General features: G+C 34.4%; 1 protein-coding gene across 1 annotated transcript in view; it reads left to right on the top strand.

Moving 5' to 3' along the window:
- The window catches only part of LOC135213568 (adenylate cyclase type 2-like), a gene marked incomplete in the record, with an annotated part of 801,033 nt that overhangs the window by 557,912 nt on the left and 222,737 nt on the right, over positions 1 to 20,384 (top strand). Inside the window, 1 exon segment of the mRNA XM_064247559.1 lies at positions 13,876 to 14,003. Within this exon segment, the coding sequence (XP_064103629.1) occupies positions 13,876 to 14,003 (128 nt within the window).

The raw sequence follows: 20,384 nt of genomic DNA, 5'->3' as shown, positions 1-20,384 counted from the left end.
GATGAATATATAATTCCAGGCACGATTCCATAAATTAGTTATTCTATAAAATAAAAAGAAATGTGAATGATTTAGTTGGGTTTTAAGGTACATTTTCCCTTCATTTCATAATAACACAACATTTTAAAGAATTACTTAGCCACGAGATTATTTGGCAGAAATATGCCTTCATATTAAAAGAAATAAAAACCAGTAGATCAGCAATATGTGTTTTTTTCAACGAGAGAGAATTTAAAAATCTGATTCTGATATGAATGTGCTTGAAATAACGTAATTAAATTCCCCAATCTCCCCCCCCTTCCCCCCACTCCAAAAAAAAATCCGATACTATCATAAGAAATTGTGACTTTTCCTGTTTATTAATTTACAGAGCCACCTGCGGAAACATCACGAAATCTAAGAGTTCCATATTTTACTTGTGTTTAATTCTTTCATTGAAAGCAGGTAGTCACAATATGTAAAGGTCGCTAGCATCGCAAGTACATAAATGAACGATAATTATGTGCTTACTCGTTTGACAGCTGTCAAGTCAATTGATGTTGAAAATGAAGATGCGTCTTGGTTTTAGTATCGTATTACCGAACAGAGCAAGTTTTGTTCCGCCGAGATAGTGAAATATGGGTTGCGTTGTCCGTAGACTTTTGTAAGACATTTGGTTTGACACGTGCATTTAAAATAAATAAAATAAATTTTATTTATTTTTTACAGGTTATGTAAGTTGTTTGTTTACACATTTTAAGAATTAAACGCTACATTATTCAAGGACAGCTGCTGTCTTTTAATTATTTTATATTAAGGAATTGTCTGTCTGTAAAGTAAATAAACTTACTATTGTCGTTCAGCCTTTCCCTAGAAGATATCTCTTGCTCGCTCCAGTCCTCCTCTTTGCCTGAGTGACTCACCTCCAGCCAATGTTACTCGAGGTTATTGGATCAGGGCTTGGCATGATGTCAGTGTGGCCAAGCCGTCTGATACTTATTATCTCTCTCTCTCTCTCTCTCTCTCTCTCTCTCTCTCTCTCTCTCTCTCTCTCTCTCTCTCTCTCTCTCTCTCTCTCTCTCTCTCTCTCTCTCTTTTCTTGATATCCCCTTTAGAAAACCTTGCCATGCCTCGAGAATACGTTTTGCCTGAGTGAAGAGAAATAGTGTACTTTTCATTACACGGTTTTTATGTCTGCATTTTTCTCTTTGGAAAAATACGTACTTCAGAGTGCATATATTATTTTAATTGTTATTTTATCTATTTTTGTTTTGTGCCATATGATACAATTTTTATCTTTATATTTCTTCTAAATTCTTAGATCATTCATTAATTTCGCCTATGCCAAATAACAGATATATCTCCAACTAACCATGTCTTCTCACCATTGTATTCATCAGCTTGTCCTTCCTTTCTTACTCTGACCATCATCTAGCCAACTTTTACTCAGAAAAACCTGTCATCTACCTTAGCATTTAAATCACCTAGCACAACAAACCTTTGGACTACACATCCGGGCATATGTATTCAATATTACATTGATAAGTATGTATGTGATAGTGTCTTCACCAGTTTTACATATAAACATTTATACTTCCAAACAGTTAACCACAAAAAAACTTGTTTATGATGAATTCACTGTGCCCTGGGAAAAACATTATTCATAGAAAAAACTCTATTGTTAGTGCTCCTGTTCTGGCAAGTCGAGCGCATATCTTGGGGTATTTTCTGCCCATGAGGCGACTTTTGAGCGCAAGACAAATGAGCGCCGACAATTGAGCGCAAGACAATTGAGCGCAGTAACATTTGGGCGCCTGGGCGCCGACATTTGATTATTTATTACACGTAAATACTTTAAATTATCTCAAAACAGTTTATAAAAGGGAGGGAACAAAATTACTGTTTTAATCTTTATTTTTTATGACATGTAAAAATTTTATTTAAACAAAATCATGTAAAAAAACAGAAATATGACGGCTTAAATTTTTATTTATTACACGTAAAATACTTTAAAATATATCAAAACAGTTTATTACAGAAATAATGTAAAAAACAAAGTGAAAGCTAAATATTTATTTATTGCATGTATATACCATAAAATACCTAAAAAGTTTATAAAACTAAATTTCTACTTCTGCAAGCTAATTATTAAAGATATTGAAAGAAGATATTCTAGTCGGTCTCTTGTAGAATATTCGCTAACAATTTTTTATATAGCCTTATTAACTTTTATATATTTACTTTGCTTTCCATCTACATGCTGCCCAGTATCTATTCTGATAACTTTATTTGATGTATGATTTTGTTCAACTCTTAAAATATCAATGGATTTGTAAATTGTTGGATGCATATGCCCAATTGACGTCGTCTGCATTGCCCGATGCCACCCTTCTAACGAATTATTTGTACGCGGAAGTTCACTGACAACACGTTCATACACTCTCCAGACGCTTGGAGGAAACAAAGCATCTCTTCTTCTTCCTCTCCTGCAACGTCTTCCTATCCAAGTGTCTTCAAAGTAAAAGACTAACTCATCTACATCGTCAGGAATGACATCATGTAAAGATTCAAATACATTTATTATATCAATGGGAGGAACGAATGCCAAGGCCACTAGGATTTTTTAGTATTGCCGTATTTCTTCCCTGGTACAGTATAAATTAGTCAAACCTAAATCCTGAATTTGTCTCTAAACGGCTTGGGATAAATGGAAGAAACACCCAAAGACCTCAGCATTTCTGGAGACAGAAAGAAAAGATTTATGAAATGCTTTCTCGAAGTCACACAAAATGGAAAATGGAGCAATCTCATTATCCATGCAAAGTAGCCGTATCAGAGCACGGCTATATGCTTCCTCTGACTTTCTCTGAAGGAGAATTTATACCATTGGAAGGACGCTTCCTTTATATAGGATATGAATCACATAGAGCTGATAAAATAACTGAGGAGCTATTTTGAAAGTCCCATTTCCCATCCAGTGCTTATTTTCTTCCATCAATCTCAAATTATCAGGAGTGGCAAATATGAAATAACGATCCGGGTCATCTCTACCGGAGTCATATGCATGAAAATTTTCACCAGCATGTGTGTAAGTAAGCAAGTTTTTGTGGTATATCTATTTCCCCTAAGTTACTTGGAACCGGGGTAGGCAATCCCTTGCACTTCCGTTGTCGTTGTACTGTCCGCTGAAGGGAATGAAACTTAGGAAGATCAGCGACTACTTCAGGATGCAAATTAATTTGGGTATCCTAAATGATTCGCCTTAATTGGTGCATCATTTGATGCTGCTGCCCTTTCGCGAAGCCGCATCATTGATAAGCTAGCCGCCGACTTTGCAGGATCTGGTACATGATCGTGATCACTGGCAAATGTGCGTTCATCTCCAAAAACATGTATCCTTCCTTTGCACTTTTCATTTACACAACGCCATGACTCTTTGCCATTCTTAAGCACTCTGTCGAGTCTGTAACAATACCCTTCGTATAATATATTTTGTTTTCCTTTGGACGATGTTATTTTCTAAATCTCGTGGGTTCTCTGAACCGAAATAAATCAAAACTATTTTTCCTTTTAGAAGGCTTTGTTGAATTCTCCTAACCGGGATAATTTGAACAAAAACAGCCAAATGATTGTAATAGTCAAACAACAACAATGTAACGACTGGTTTTAACGATAATAACCAAACAATTATAATAGTCAAACAACAAATAAACAGCGTTGTTAACTACTATTCCTAAACCCACAGAATTTGAAAAATACAACGAGCTGATTTTAACGATAATAACCAAACGATTGTAATAGTCAAACAATAAATAAACAGCGTTGTTTGCTTTTCCTAAACGATATATATATATATATATATATATATATATATATATATATATATATATATATATATATATATATATATATATATATATATATATATTATATATATATCTAAACATTTTGTCTCTGAAGTTCTTAGTTTTCTTTCATACCTATTTTGAAAATACGGCGCCCAAATGTTACTAGCGCTCAATTGTCGGCGCTCATTTGTCTTGCGCTCAAAAGTAACTTACTTTCAACACAAGAGCATAATTTTGGATTATGATCAGGATAGGAACCTTTATCATACATAATTCCCCTTGAGTGTAAGGTTTCCCATGATGTAGGAATTAGCTATTAATGGCTCTTATGAATAAATACATACATATACACATATATAAGTGTGTGTGTGTGTGTGAATTTTATCACATCACCGTGATTCACACACATGCATTGAGCTACAAATGCCCTTTAATATCTAATTCTCTCTACCTCGGAAATGATATATTTTCATATATGTTAACCGAAGGGGAATTTTTTTTTTTTTTTTTTTTTTTTTGAGCCGACGAATTTCTTATCAGCTAAAATATTTTCCCTTCGGTTAATATATGTGAAAATATGTTAATTCCGAGGTATTGCGAATTAGATATTATTAAAGGACATTTGGAGAGAGAGAGAGAGAGAGAGAGAGAGAGAGAGAGAGAGAGAGAGAGAGAGAAGATTAAGACTACCTAAGATATAAGTAAAAATAATTAAATCACCATTAGCTTTCTTCCAATCGATTACAATGCAGTGGAAAAAAAGTGTTGTGTGAAATTCCCTTAGAATGCAGAAGTACTTCCTGGTGTGTTACAGTATCCAGAGGGACATCCGTGGCAGAGACACAAGCATGTTCCCTCTCGACCTCTCTCCTTTTTTCCAGCCTCTAATGGATTCTCCCTTAACTTCGCCAATCGCCATTTCACTCCCTCCGAAACTTTCCGCTGGGTATTTTTGACTTCCAACAATTATAATTCATTTTTAGGTAACTTTTTTTTTTTTTTTTTTTTTTACACCGAGTTTTCGAGACGGGACTGAGATTGGTAGTGATGGGAAGACGTCTTAGTGAATGGATCAAGGTTTCCGAGTTTCTGATATTCTTTTAAAATTTGAAATATCATTGTGTGTGCGTGTTTTTTTTTTTTACCCGCTTTTTCCATAATTCTTTGGTTGTTCTGGTTATTGTTTTAAAATTTCCTATTGCAATTAGCGTTCTTTGTCTCATATATATATATATATATATATATATATATATATTATATATATTATATATATGTGTGTGTGTGTGTGTGTGTGTATTATATTATTTATTCTTTGGTTGTTCTCGTTACTGTTTTAAAAAAAAAAAATTTCCTAGTGCAATTAGCGCTCTCTCTCTCTCGTCTCATATATGGATATATACATACATACATTATATACTATATATTATATATATATAATATATATATATATATCGAGCTACATATGTCCTTTAATATGTAATTCGCTCTGCCTCGGAATCAATATATTTCCATACATGTTTAACCCGTGGCGGGGTGGGCTAAGGCTTTACTGCCGGTCGTGGAATTGAAGATGCCGATTGGTTTTCGTGCCTTGTCGGCCGGCAATTCTATTATCGCCAAAAAAATAAAAAATAATAAAAAAAAATTCCCCTTGGGTTAAACATATATGAAAATATATTAATTCCGAGGTAGAGCGAATTAGATATTAAAGGAATAATTATGTAGCTCGATATATGTATATGAATCACGGTAATGTGATATGACATATATATATATATATATATATATATATATAATATATATATATATATGTGTGTGTGTGTGTGTGTGTGTGTGGGTGTGGGTGTGTGTGCATGTGTGTTTGGGTGTGTTTGTGTATTATATTATTATAAAAAATATATATATAGTATATATGTATTATACCATATACATATAATTATATATATATATATATATGATATATCTATATATATATATATGTATATACATATACATATAACTATATATATATATTATTATATATATCATATCTATTATATATATCTATATATATATATATATATATAATATATGATATATATATATATATATTACCACACGTGATGTATATGTTTTTTAATGGAACTCCTCGAGCAGGTTTGAGGTCACATCTAAGATCCTCATAGAGTTGCAAGCTGTCTTGACCAGCAACTTACAGACGAAGACTTAGTCAATTCCAGGTTAGTGGCTCCATGCTACCAGCTGCCTCAAATACCTACACAGATTGCATCGTAATTCACTTTCTGACTCCGTAGTTGAATTATATTGGGACTGGGAGTCAAGTGATAGAAATATACTTGGGATCATTAAGCAGATATTACCTCGCATTTGCTGGTCCGCTGGTATGGTGGTTAGTGTCGTGGCCTGCCACTCAGATTCGCGGGTTCGCGTGTTCCCCGGGGCGATGAAAAATCACTGACTCTGTTTCATGATCAGTTACTGCTGCAGTGTGACGTCAGAGGTGGGAGGTTGAAACCGATTTTCTTTGGAAGCTTGGATTTCAAGTCATTGGCCACTTTGGTGTGCTTGTTCCATGTGAATAGGAGTCATCTACCAAAGTAATAATAATAATAATGATGATAATAATAATAATAATAATAATAATAATAATAATAATAATAATAATAATAATAATAATAATAATAATAATAATAATAATAATTTGGGGTACTCTGAGTCATAAGCACAAATCTTTACAGAATAAATATACGAGACTTTTCGCTAAAATCAGCTTCACGTAAATATCCAATCGCCGTTTGCCTTAAAGTAAACAGTCATTCAAAGCGCTGTTCTCTGCCAGCCTAGATGAAAATGGATAGACATCTGACCAAGGGTGAATAAGATAGACTTCCAAGAAGTGGCGAATGCAAACCTGATCGAGACCTAAAGTTTTTCTCATACATACATACATACATACACACACACATACATATATAATATATATATTGTGTGTGTATATATACACGTGTGTGTTTGTGTATACACACATGTATACACGTGTGTTTGTTTGTGTATACACACACACATATATATAATATATATATAAATAAATTTCATATATATAGTAAATATACGTAAATACATACATGTATTACATATATATATATATAATATATATATATATATATATGAGTGTGTGTATACACAAACAAACACACGTGTATATATATGCGTGTGTATACACACACATATATCACGAAAGCGCTTGGATTTCTGACTATCATTTTCCTGTGGTATTCGCTTATTTAATGAAGTCACGTTTATCTACTGTGATTTATTTAAGCATATATATATATATATATATATAATATATATATATATAAATTTTATATATGTGTGTGTGTGTGTGTGTGTGTGTGTGCGTGTGTGTGCAAGGTATATGTATATTGTATATGTATATACACACACTTACATACGTACATACATATAGAGACTGGTAAGACATCCCACGTAATCCTCTTGTCAAGTAAGATGTGTCGACAAAAAGCAATATAGTGAAGAATGGGTGGCTTAACCTTTAATATAGTGACGAACCAGCTGCCTGACGAAGATTACTGTCGCCTCGGTAAAGAAAAAACTTATAAAGCGGCCACTGTTGTGGAAGTTTTTTATTTTTATTTTTTCTACGCGGAAGGGTTCATCTGTGAACAGGCATTTAAAGGATAAGTGTGGTAATGACTAATGTTGTTTCACTGGAGCGAATCCTTTTTAGAGGATATCGCAGTAACATATTCTGTAATCAGCTTATTACTATATATATATACATATATATATATATATATATATATATATATATATATACATATAGTGTATGTATGTATGTATATGCCTTTTGTGGGTCGGTTGTTAAGCGGCCTGCCCGAGGCGGGGTTTTGATCCCATGTGAATCAAAATTTATATATGTAATACATGTATGTATTTTACGTATATTTATATATATGAAATTTATATATATACATATATATATATATATTACATAATTCTATGTATGTATATATATATATATGTATTTATATATATATATGTGTGTGTGTGTGTGTGTGTGTGTGTGTGTCTGTGTGGGTGTGTGTGTGTGTGTGACTGGTAAAAATATTCCGTTACAACAGAATTCCATACTGAAGAGAGAGACGGCCGTCTCTGAAATATGGCTATGGTACTTAATTTTTTGTATATTTTGACGTTGTAATGGGCTCTTTTTATTATTATATTATATATACTATATATATATGTGTGTGTGTGTGTGTGTGTGTGTTGTGTGTGTGTGTGTGTGTGCGTGCGTGTATTCGGGTGTTCGTATTTTACTCCGCTAAAGAACCGGAACAAGAAAACGTCAACCGTTTCGAAGATCGAGAATTATGGGAAACAAAAAAGAAATGAAGTTAGGGCTGTCTCCAGCCCCAAAGTAATTGAGAACTGGCTGCGCCTTCCAAAGCGGATTAAGGTATTTTCTTTAAGTAACGGTGCCTACTGCGTAATGCCGAGTTTATGGGAGAGACCTTGAACTACTTCTTTGAGATTTTTTTTTTTGTGCAGTAGCCATGAAATACGTTTTTATTTGTATTTATTTTTATCGTCGACAGTTCATTTTTCTCGGATTAGTTACTCTCTCTCTCTCTCTCTCTCTCTCTCTCTCTCTCTCTCTCTCTCTGACTTATACAAACTACCGAAAATTGGCTAGCCGTTTCGTTGTCATTCTCACCGAAATAGCCTACTTATAGTTACGTAACCAAGTGACGGTCGGGAAACGGTGGCCGTCTGGTACCTCTCTCTCTCTCTCTCTCAAAATTAGTAAAATCAGATTTCAATTATTAACTTATATCATGTTTAGGGTAAAAAAAAAAATACTGACAAGATCAATTTTTATATTTGACGCGGTTTAATTAAGGACTCTCTCTCTCTCTCTCTCTCTCTCTCTCTCTCTCTCTCTCTCTCTCTCTCTCTCTGTTGACTTTACTGTCACCCTTTGCACAAAAAGTCTCTTGCCGATCTTAGTGAAATGGTCGCCATACTCGGCCCATACCTGTTGCTTTCGCGTGCTCTACACACTCGGTGGTATGCCACTATATGCAACCACATTCCACCCACCAGAGTGTGTATCCCAAGCGCTCTACTGAAACAGGAAATAAACCAACAACCCTCTGACCATCGCTGGGGAATATTAGGAGTGCCTGGCAAAGCTAACAGTTTAAAATTCATTTTGACCAAAGCATTTGTTTATTTGGACAGGGTACGGTATTTTTCTAACTTATTTTAGAGCAGATGATAAAGGATGAGTTTTGCATAAGTATTTGGGGATATTTCCTCGTTAAAAATAAAGTTGTTATTTTTTTCTTTTTAGTTCATTTATTTCAGGAGTCGTTTGTTGCAAAGTGAATTGGATTTTAATGTAAATATCCAGGTAATTTATTCGATAAACAATTTGTTACTCGGGCGAAACAGAGTTGGAAACTACCACTGCCATTCTTTTTCTGAACATTCATGTAGAATTTTAACACAGTACTTAATGCACACTGTACTTTTTAAGAAAATTTATTAAATGAAGGATTCGATTTACACTAGGCAATACTTTTAACATTCGTATTTCAGAGAATCATGTTAAGGAGGAGTGTGTTTATTTGATTAGTTTTTTATGTTCTGTAGCACTGAAGTTCCGCGTGTTGTTTCATCTGTGCGGGTCACTGTCAGCAAGAATCTCTCTAGTTGTAAGGCCAGTTTCACTAAAGGAAAGAGATAAAAAAAAGCGGAGAGAGAGAGAGAGAGCGAGAGAGAGAGGTACGATTTACTATGTCAGCAAGAGTCTGTCCAGTCGTAAGGCCAGCTCCCTGTAAAGAGAGAGAGAGAGAGAGAGAGAGAGAGAGAGAGAGAGAGAGAGAGAGAGAGAGAGGGGGGGGGGTTACGGGTACGAGATACTGTGTCAGCAAGAGTCTATCTAGTCGTAAGGCCAGCATCCTGTAAGCAGAGAGAGAGAGAGAGACCTTACCTTACCTTACAGACCTTTACATCTTTGTTCGGGTTTGCCCCAAGGTCCCTCCAGTGTGAGGCACCTCTAATGTCTACAGAGAGGTTGCTAGTACATCTTCCGGTATATTTTGCATCTTCCAATCTTGGATGGTCTGGGATGCGTTTAGATATTTGTCGAGCTTATTCTTAACACTCTACGCTCACTCCTGATATATTCCTCAGATGAGCTGGCAACGCATTGAATAGACGCTGCATTATCGATGCTGGTGCGTAGTGGATTAATGTCCTGTGTGCTTTCCTTATTTTTCCTGGTATAGTTTTGGGCACTATTAATCTACCTCTGCTTGCTCTTTCTGATATTTTTAGTTCCATGATATTTTCTGCTATTTCCTTCTATCTGTTTCCATGCCTGAATTATCATGTAGCGTTCTCTTCTCCTTTCTAGACTATATAATTTTAAGAATTGTAGTCTTTCCCAGTAGTCTAGGTCCTTACTTCTTCTATTCTAGCTGTAAAGGACCTTTGTACACTCTCTATTTGTGCAATATCCTTTTGATAGTGTGGTACCATATCAATATTGCAATATTCAAGTGGACTACGAAACATATGTTATAAAAGCATAATCATGTGTTCAGCTTTTCTTGTTTTGAAGTGCCGTAACAACATTCCCATTTTTGCTTTACATTTTGCCAACAGAGTTGCTATTTGATCATTGCATAACATGTTCCTATTTCATCATCACACCAAGGTCTTTAACTGCTTCCTTATTTGTGATGGTCTCATTATTAGGTCCCTTATATGCATATAGCTTTCTTTCTCTGTCTCCATAATTTATTGATTCAAATTTATCAGAGTTAAATACCATCCTATTTACCTCTGCCCAATCATATACTTTGTTAAGGTCTCTTTGTAGAGCGTTCCATCTTCATCACAATAATTTCTCTACTTATTTCTTGTGTCATCTGCGAAACTACTCACTACCGATCCTTCACATTATTGTCTATGTCTTCAATCATAATAACAACAGTATTGCAGCTAACACCGTACCTTGCGGCACACCGGATATTACCTTGACTTCATCCGATTTCTCGTCGTTTGCAATAACTATCTGTTTTTTTCTGTTGTGTAAAAATTCTTTTAACCATCTTCCTACTTTATCCACGATATTGTGTTTTCTAATTTTCTTCGCTAATATATTATGGTCTACTTTATCAAAAGCTTTTGCAAAGTCCTAAATAAACCACATCTGTTTCATTTCCGCTTTTCATATTTTTGAATATGTTCTCACGGTGGACTAACAGTTGGGTTTGTGTACTTTTGAAAAAAGGGTAACGAAACCATGTTTGTCCTTTATTAAACATATTATTTTTTTATTAAATGTTTCATAATATTTTTCTTCATTACCCTTATTTCATACACTTTCATAATATGTGATGTTTAGACTCACAGGCCTATAATTACTTGCCTCTAGTCTTGATCCACTTTTGAAAGTAGGGGTAATATATGCTAATTTGTGCTCATCATAAATCTTGCCTGTATCTACACTTTGTCTTAATAATATTGCAAGTGGCTTTGCGATAGATGAACTACTTTCTTTACAAAATAGCAGGAATTCCCATCAGCCCTGCAGCAGCTCCATTTTTAATTTCATTAATAGCCTGCACAATATCAGCTTCATTAATATCTATGTCAGCTAAATATTCACTATTTTCATCCCTTACTTCTATATCATTATCTTCATTATCTATTCTAGGGGTGAATTCTCTCTTATATCGTTCTGCCAGTATGTTGCAAAAATTTTCCTTTTTTTTCATTCGTTAATCTCCCTTCAATTCTCAGAGGGCCTATTTCTATTCTTCTTTTATTCATCTTCTTCGCATATGAGTATAATAGCTTGGGGTTTTGCTTGATATTTAATAGGGTTTTTTCTTCCAAGTCCCGTTTTCATTTTCTTTTGATTGTATAATCTTTTGTTCTGCATTTTCTATCTTACTTTTTAGTTCTATAACTTTCCATGCATTTTTTTCTTTTGCAAGACCTTTTTTTCACTTTCTGATTTTCTGGAACAAGATCCTTCTGTCTCTTGTGTGCATGAATGATGTTTACTTTTCTTCTTCGGTATATATTTTTTCCACTATTTTCTCCAATATTTTATATAATCTCTCCGTATTTTACCCTTATGTCATCACTTACGAAAATGTTATCCCAATCTTTGTTTAATTCTTCATTAATTTTTCTGACCATTTTATATTTTACTGTAGAAGTTGTATTTTCCATCCTTCCCACTTTTCTTTTCATTTCTTGCTTATCTCTATTTTCACTTGCTTTGGAATGAACTGTTAATTCTATGACATTATGGTCTGAAATATTCGCATTATAAACTATTATTTCTTTAACATAATTCATCTCGTTCACAAATACTAGGTCTAAAGTATTTTTCTTTCTTGTTGGCAGGTGATTTATTTGTTGAATGTTGTATTCTAGTAGCATATCTAATAGCTTTTCAAATTGCCTCTTATCTTCTGCACTACTATTACTCTCTTTTTTATATGTATAAGTACAACCACAATCTCCTATTCGTTCTTTACCATTCTACTAAAGAAAGTTGAAGTCACCAGATAGGAGAATAGTCCAGTCCTTGTGATTTCTACATATATCATCCAATTTTTCAATTATTAAGTCAAACTCTTTAGTATTAGGAGGTCTATATATTACTATGTTCATCAATTTTTCAGATTCAAATTCTACCGCTATTAGTTCACATTCTGATTGCTATATTCTCATATATTTTTCCTTGTTTTTTGTCTTTCCCTATATTGCGGTTCCCCCTTGATTCCTATTTTTTCTATCTGATCTATAAGTTTGGAACCCTTTTATTTGATCATCATTCCCAGTCTCTTGGAATACCAGGTTTCACTTACATTCATTATATCTATTTTCTTTTCATTTTGGGTTAGTTCTCTAAGAGAGAGAGAGAGAGAGAGAGAGGTACGGTTATGTTATCAGCAAGAATCTAAGAGGGTTAAAGACCAGCTTTCTGTAAGAAAAGAGATTTAAAAAAGCTAGAGAGAGTGAGAGAGGTACGAGTACGAGTTACTCGTAAGGGCAGCTTCTTGTAAGGAGAGAGAAAGGGATAAAGAATCCCGGATGAACGTCTAACATCCAAAACATCATTTATCAACCAAAAACTTCGACTCTGTAATGAAGTGGAAAAAGATCTGAAGAAGGACTTGACGGTTAGATCTTGCGGTCGGAATAGAAAAAAAAAAAAATCTTGACAGGAACCTGACAAGAAGTACTTTCTGGCCAAGCCGGATCAGTCCCCTTTGCAGACGGTAGTACTTCTTTTAGGGTAAAAGATGACTTCTGTCAAATTTACCTTCACTTGTTCTCGTATTTTTACTTATTTGCTCAGTTTGCTATCGTTTTAATTCTTTGTCAGTTGTTATATATGTATGTTTTGTCCTACTGATTACAGAAACATAGGAGTTTTTTATATATATATTATATATATATATATATATATATATATATATATATATATATATATAGTAGTTTTTTATGGATACTTGATAATGAGGACACGTTGTCCTTGAAAGCTTGTAACTGTGTTTTTTTTTTTTTAATAAATAGCAGCTAGATACCATCCAGTTTTAATGAGGTCCTTCTAGTAATTATACCATTGTACAGAACAATTGTGTATGTGTTGTGTGTAAATATATATATATATATATATATATATATATATATATAATATATATAATATTATATATACACTACGTTTTTTCCTGGAAAGTCAGATTATTTAAACATTCTCTGATGCTTAGCCTCATTTATACTTTTAAATTATTTTTGCAGAGATGCAATAGACTTTTTTTTTTATCCCCCTAAACATACACACACAATGTTACACGGAACAAATTTTATTCCGGGTAAGCAAAAACCCCAATCAAACGTGTTGAAAAATGAGGTGAGGAAAATAAATCGATAAATTAGAGCCAAAGAATGATAATAACTAAAGTATGGCCTTTCATTTGACCTTTTTCAGATATGGAGCTGGCGAAGGTCTACAAGCGCTACCAGTGGCGGCTGAGGCAGTCGGCTTTTCTGGCCGTTGTGACCATCGGTGCCGTGGCTGCTTGTGCGCTCTTTGCTGCTACCGTTCACGCCTCCGAGGTAAGGAGGAGAGACAGAGAGAGAATCTACTCCTCTGAATATATATGATATATATCTCATGTATAAAAGGCCCATTAAAACACTCTGGGGTTTAAAGCTAAGGACTACTGTATTTACGTGGACTAACTTCTTCCACCCTTATTAAGTAGTGAATCTAGTTGATAAGGGTGGAAGTTAGTCCACCGAAATATAGTCCTTAGCCTTTAAACCAGAGTGTTTTAATGGGCCTTTTGTATTTGAGACGTATCCTGTTTTAACAGAAGATTATATATATATATATATATAATATATATATATATATATATATATGTATGTATGTATGTATGTATAGTGTGTGTTATGTATGTGTAACTTTTTTTGTATGCGTGTCTATATATTATACTATATATATATATATATATATATATATATATATAATATTTCATTCTTTTACAATGTATCACTCCTCTTTCCATTTACGTATATGTCTGAATGCTGTTGTTCTCTTGTTTGGTATGCTTATTTCAGAATGAAAAATTATGAGAGTGAAGTAGTAAGGTGTTAAAAGTTAAATATTTATTATTTTTGTCTGTATATTCAGCAATCATTACTTGCTTAAAAGACATTATTCTATACTGTCAGCTGTAACTTATGAAATGACTCATTAAGTCATCGCATATGTCGGCCAATGAGAGAATTATTTATTCCATAAATTATAAACTAAAATATACACCAACGTTTCCCTGCGCACACCCGAGAACTATGCAGAGAAAGAGTTTGAAATGTCACAATTAATTTTGGAGAATGCGTTCATGTCATTCGTAATTAAGGTTCATTCTTCACGTTAATATCACGCCCTGGTCAGAATTTGTTTCCAGGTATTAGTTCTCCTGCCTTTGCCTTGCTAACCGTTTCATTTTGGAAATATTCTAAGTCTTACTTGAAAGTGTTGTCTCATTTCCTTAATATCAGTTCATTGTTTCTTCTGTCTATAGGAATTTTACCCTTTATTGCAAAATTAATTTTGCTGTCTTTGTAATAGAATCTAGGTCAGAAAATCCACTATTTCGTTTTGGAAATAGTTTAAGTCTTACTTGAAAGTTTTGCCTCAGTTCTTTAATATCAGTTCATTGTTTTTTCTGTCTATAGGATTTTTACCCTTTTTAATGCAAAATTAATTTTGCTGTCTTTGTTATAGAATCTAGGTCAGAAAATCCACTATTTCGTTTTGGAAATAGTTTAAGTCTTACTTAAAAGTTTTGCCTCAGTTCTTTAATATCAGTTCATTGTTTTTTCTGTCTATAGGATTTTCACCCTCTTTGTTGCAAAATTGATAATGCTGTCTTTCTAATATATCCAGGACAAAAAATCCTTTCCGTTGTTTTCATTGAACTATTCTTTATTTCTGTTGTATTATAATTATTTTCGGGCATGTTTAGTCTGTTGCAATTTATTATTAGCAAATATGCTGGATTTTGTGATATTGTGTGCCGAACGAACAATAATTTCTTTATATCCATTTCTTAAAATGAAAATTGTTTTTTTATTACGAAAGTTGTGTTGCTTTGAGGAATTATTTCATTCATTAATTTCATTTTCGTCAAACATTATTTGCTGGAATTTCTGTTGCCTTTGTTGTTTTGTAAATTACTCCTACTTTTATGGGAAAAATCTATCTCTTTATATTGGTCTCATTTATTTATGCCAAACACTTGCATTCTTTAACGGCAATATTACTATTTTTCATAACAAAAAATATATATTTGAAATCATTACTGTTCTGGCATTCCAAAACATCACGTCTCTATAAGGACTCCATATTCACGAAACCAACGAAATCACTGCATTCCCGATTCCTGACAAGGCATTACGGATTCCTGACACGCGTCCGGATTTCTAACACGACAGAAGTCGCCATCAGTTATCCCGTACAACAACCACGTATGACGACCATATGGAAACATATATCCATTTCACATTGGCAATTCGACAAAATCCTCCCTATGGGAAACGTTAATTCAGGAACGAATTGAGCCGAATAACCTCATTCAAAGAGAGAGAGAGAGAGAGAGAGAGAGAGAGAGAGAGAGAGAGAGAGAGAGATTGGATTCACTGATCAGCTATTGTCCTCCGTGATAATAATTGACTGAAGTGCTATTGTCCAACTCCCTTTTGCACCCTTCTGGTCCCTCAGGGAGTAGAAGCCAGCCAATATGAAACTTTCAAAACTTTTATAGGGGAATTGGGGTTAATATGGAGCGAGACCCCTTTTGGGGGAAATATGGGCTAATATGGAAGATTGCTGACCTGCTCGTTTTGAACTGTTTGGGAAGGGGTACAGTAATGGTTTTAGTTATATAGGTAATATAAAACTTCCAGTAAAGGTTATTATCTCTCTCGAGAGAGAATTGCAGAGATACTAAAAAAGGGGATGAGAGAGTTACTGCAATGTTTTTTATCATTATTTGCAGTAATTGTTGTAGTCATTATATTTGGCCTGACCCTGTCTTGTGAGTGTCAGGGGAATGGTTAAAGGCAGCAAATATGATGATACTAAAGGTGCGTCCACATGGTCGAACAATGTCCGACGGACAAACATTGTTACCAATTTCCGCCGGTCATTGCCTTGTGAGCAGAGTAAAAGCAGTGGTATACAACTTCTTCTGGTACCTCTTTTTGTTGCCAGATCTACTTCCGTCGTTTCAGCGCTTATGACGTCATCCTGCTTCGCCTACGATATGGTAACAATGTTTGTCCGTCGGACATTGTTCGACCGTGTGGACGCACCTTTAGTTGAATTGTATGCCTAAAAATGTTCAAGGCATTGCGTGATTATGCTAAAATGGGATCTTTCAGTTTTTCTTGTAACAGAAAGTTTAGGATACGGCAAGAGTTATAAGGATTAAACCGCTTATGACAACATGAAACTGTTCATTCTAGACATTCTAGCTGTTTATGGCGAGACTCCGTCAGGAAGAATCGCTAATGTGAGAAAGTTTATGATATAGAAAATATTTCTCATTTTTACAGTTTTTTCTTAACCCATTTAAACTCCATGGGTGTAATTTTTCTCAGTGAAATACCTATCCGCTCTTAATCGTGTTTTTAAAAGTCATGTGACTACCCCTAATAACTGAGAAATAAAATTGAGATTTTATAAGTATTCAGATATGGAATTTGCGTTATATGTCGAGAATCAATTCAAAATAGTTCTTAGAATATCGAGGAAATAACTGAAAAAAATAATCCACTAAATAGTGTTTTTTTTATAGAGGCATTTTAGACATTTTCAATTCTCTGAGATGGCTTTGTCTGTCCGTCCGCACTTTTTTTGTTGGCCCTCAGATCTTAAAAATTACTGAGGCTAGAGGGCTACAAATTTGTATGTTGACCATCCACCCTCCAATCATCAAACATACCAAATTGCAGCCCTATAACTTAGTTATTTTCATTTTTATTTAACACATTGCAGTCCTTTAGCTTAGGCAACGATACAGGCCAAGCCACCACCGGGCCGTGGATGATAGCTTCATGGGCCGCTGCGCGTACAGGAAACTCGATTGCGCCGAAGAAGCTTCTGTGCATTGTTTTACTTGTATATTCTTAACCCTTGATTTTAGCTTTTTCTGAAGATGTAGTGATTATATTTTTGAGACGCAAAAATCTCTTTTTTTATTGTTTTCATCTAAATTCGTCTTTTCGATGGATGAAGCGAAACCTTTGCTTTACTTAAATCAAAATTCTTTAAAGGACTCATCCGTTTCCCTCGGAAAATCATAATAATCCTCGGTATTTAGTTTATTTCACAGAAACTTCTCTTCTTCTAAGATTTTCCCTTTCGCATTCGCTTCGTAATACCAGAGTCTTATTTCTTCAAAGCATTTGGTTTTTGTAGATTTTATAAATTTTAGACGCGCAATAATCATTGTGTCCTTCGTTTTTAGCCAAAACGTCGCATTATCTAAGCTTACAAAAAGCGTCCCTGTACGGGAATCGTACCCAATGCCAAATCTCTTTACGACAATGGCCCGCTTAAAAGCCGTAGTAGAAAGCTATTGTAATAGATGCCTAAGAGATAACGGGCTCTGAAACGACTGAAAACGAGTTGCAGGATTATTTTGAGGTCGGCGTTCTCATTCCTAGTTAAGATTGATAAGATGTACTTAGTTTTATTGTAAAGGAAAGATATTCAGTTATGATGGTCCTTGTGGTGAGCACGCTGTGAGGATAATGCTAGTCAGATGTCAAATTCCTTCTCTCTTTGAGTAGCTACTTAAGAGAAGAACGCATAGTATGTAATAAATCTACATATGGATAAATAGATAGATTTATATACATAGAGTGATAGATTTTTGGCATTAACAATATAGTACATCTAGGAACTATTATTCCTTCTTACCAGGATTCCGCAAAGGGAAAAAGCATAACTTCCATTGCCCGCAAATAAAGAGGCTCATTTGCTGAAATTAGAGGGCATTTCCTTACACCAAGGGGTCCACAACCTTTACTAGGCACCAGTCGAACTTAGAGAACATCACTAGCGCACACCAAACCGGTAGCTCTTCTTAATACAGTAATATCCAGGTTATACCACTTGTTACCACTTTGGTAATCGTCCTCAGTAAATGGGTGACCTCCCGTGTAAGGTTGCCGTTGGCCTCATCAACCTTATATGAAGGCATTTCCGTCCCCAGGGTGTTCACAACCATTAGCTAGGCTCCCCTCTGACGTTGTAGAAGATTGCTGCATAGAGAGTTCATCCATTAGTCAACATTTGTAGTATGAATGAAGCTGAGACTGTTTTGTGTATACATTCTGGAGTCTCACTTGATTTAATTTTATATATATGTATATATATATATATATACTATATACATATATATATATATATATATATATATATATAGATAGAGAGAGATGGAGAGAGAGAGATGAGAGAGAGAGAGAGAGAGAGAGAGAGAGGTTGGAAGTCATCGTCAATAAGGTTAAAAGCAAAGTAGAGATATTACTGAGGAAATTATTGAACGTGTGTCAGCTTACCTCAAATGTAGAGAGAGAGAGAGAGAGAGAGAGAGAGAGAGAGAGAGATCAGTCGCTTCTTCCAGTCGATGTTTTTCCAAGAATGTAAAAGAAACAGCCTCAATAGGAGTCTTGTTCAACGACGGGGGAGGTGGGGGGGTGTCCTTTCATCTTTAATGGTTTTATGTGCGTCTTGCTGCGTTCAGTTGAAGACTGAGTGGACGATATTCAAAGCACTTTCTCCTTTTTCATGTTCAGCTCAATTTTAGAGGCTTCGAGCAAATACAAAATACATGATTTTCCTTTTAAAGGAAAAAACATTTCAGTATTTTGGGGGAAATGTAGGGAATATACAGGCGTTTTGATCAAAATCCAAGCTTGTGTTTATAAATATTTTTATTTATATAAATCAATACTTCTTACAGGTGGAATCTTTAAGGTACCTATACCTTGACTGTTCCTGAAATATTTGTGTGTTATTTGTTGATCAGTTTTAGAATGCAACCGTATTTTTAGAGCTTATTATTATTATTATTATTATTTATTATTTTATTATTATATTATTTATTATTATTATTATTATTATTATTATTATTATTATTATTATTATTATTCAGAAAACGAACCTCATTCATATGGTAGAAGTCCACAGGAGCCATGGACTTGAAATTCAAGCTTCCAAAGAATATTATGGTGTTCAATAGAAAGAAGTAACAGAAGGTAACAGGAATTACAGAAAGAAGAAATCAGTTATTAGTACAGAAAAAAATAATTAAACAAATTAATAAGTAAATGGATAAATTAATTACAGTGTATAAGGCACATATGTCTCGACAGTCCCCGAAATATCTGCAGTTGTATCATTTATTGATCAATGTGTAGAATACAACGTTTTCTTCTTCCCCCCCCCCCCCCCCCCCCCCTCACCACCACCCCCACTCAAAACCAAATCCTAATAGTTTCCAAACAGTTGTTTTTTCTTCTTATTCTTTTTTTAAAGTTGGTCACGGCATTCAGATGTAAATGAACGCATATTACGCCTCCTTGTCACGAATGCGAACTTAATCAAATTTTCGGTCACGTATTTTTTAGACGGATGGGTGGGTGGATGGTGGGGGACGGGGGGTGGGGTGGGGGGTGGGGGCCGTATCTGTGGTCGTCAGCTGGTGGCGACAGTCTCCATTCTTGCTGTCCGATTGTTATTCAAATAAGAGTCTCCGATCAGATTCGCCAGTGACATCTTTTAATAAGTTATATTCTCTCATTTTTTCTCGAATGAACTCCATGTTTTGATTTCAAAGGTAGTTATTTTATATATTTTATATTTATTTTACATTTGTGGAGATGAAACGACATTTAAGTCTTCAAGAAATAAGAGTTTTT

This window comes from Macrobrachium nipponense, chromosome 19 (assembly GCF_015104395.2).
Source record: "Macrobrachium nipponense isolate FS-2020 chromosome 19, ASM1510439v2, whole genome shotgun sequence".
Taxonomy (NCBI): Eukaryota; Metazoa; Arthropoda; class Malacostraca; order Decapoda; family Palaemonidae; genus Macrobrachium; species Macrobrachium nipponense.
This window is presented reverse-complemented; position numbering and strand designations above follow the sequence as displayed.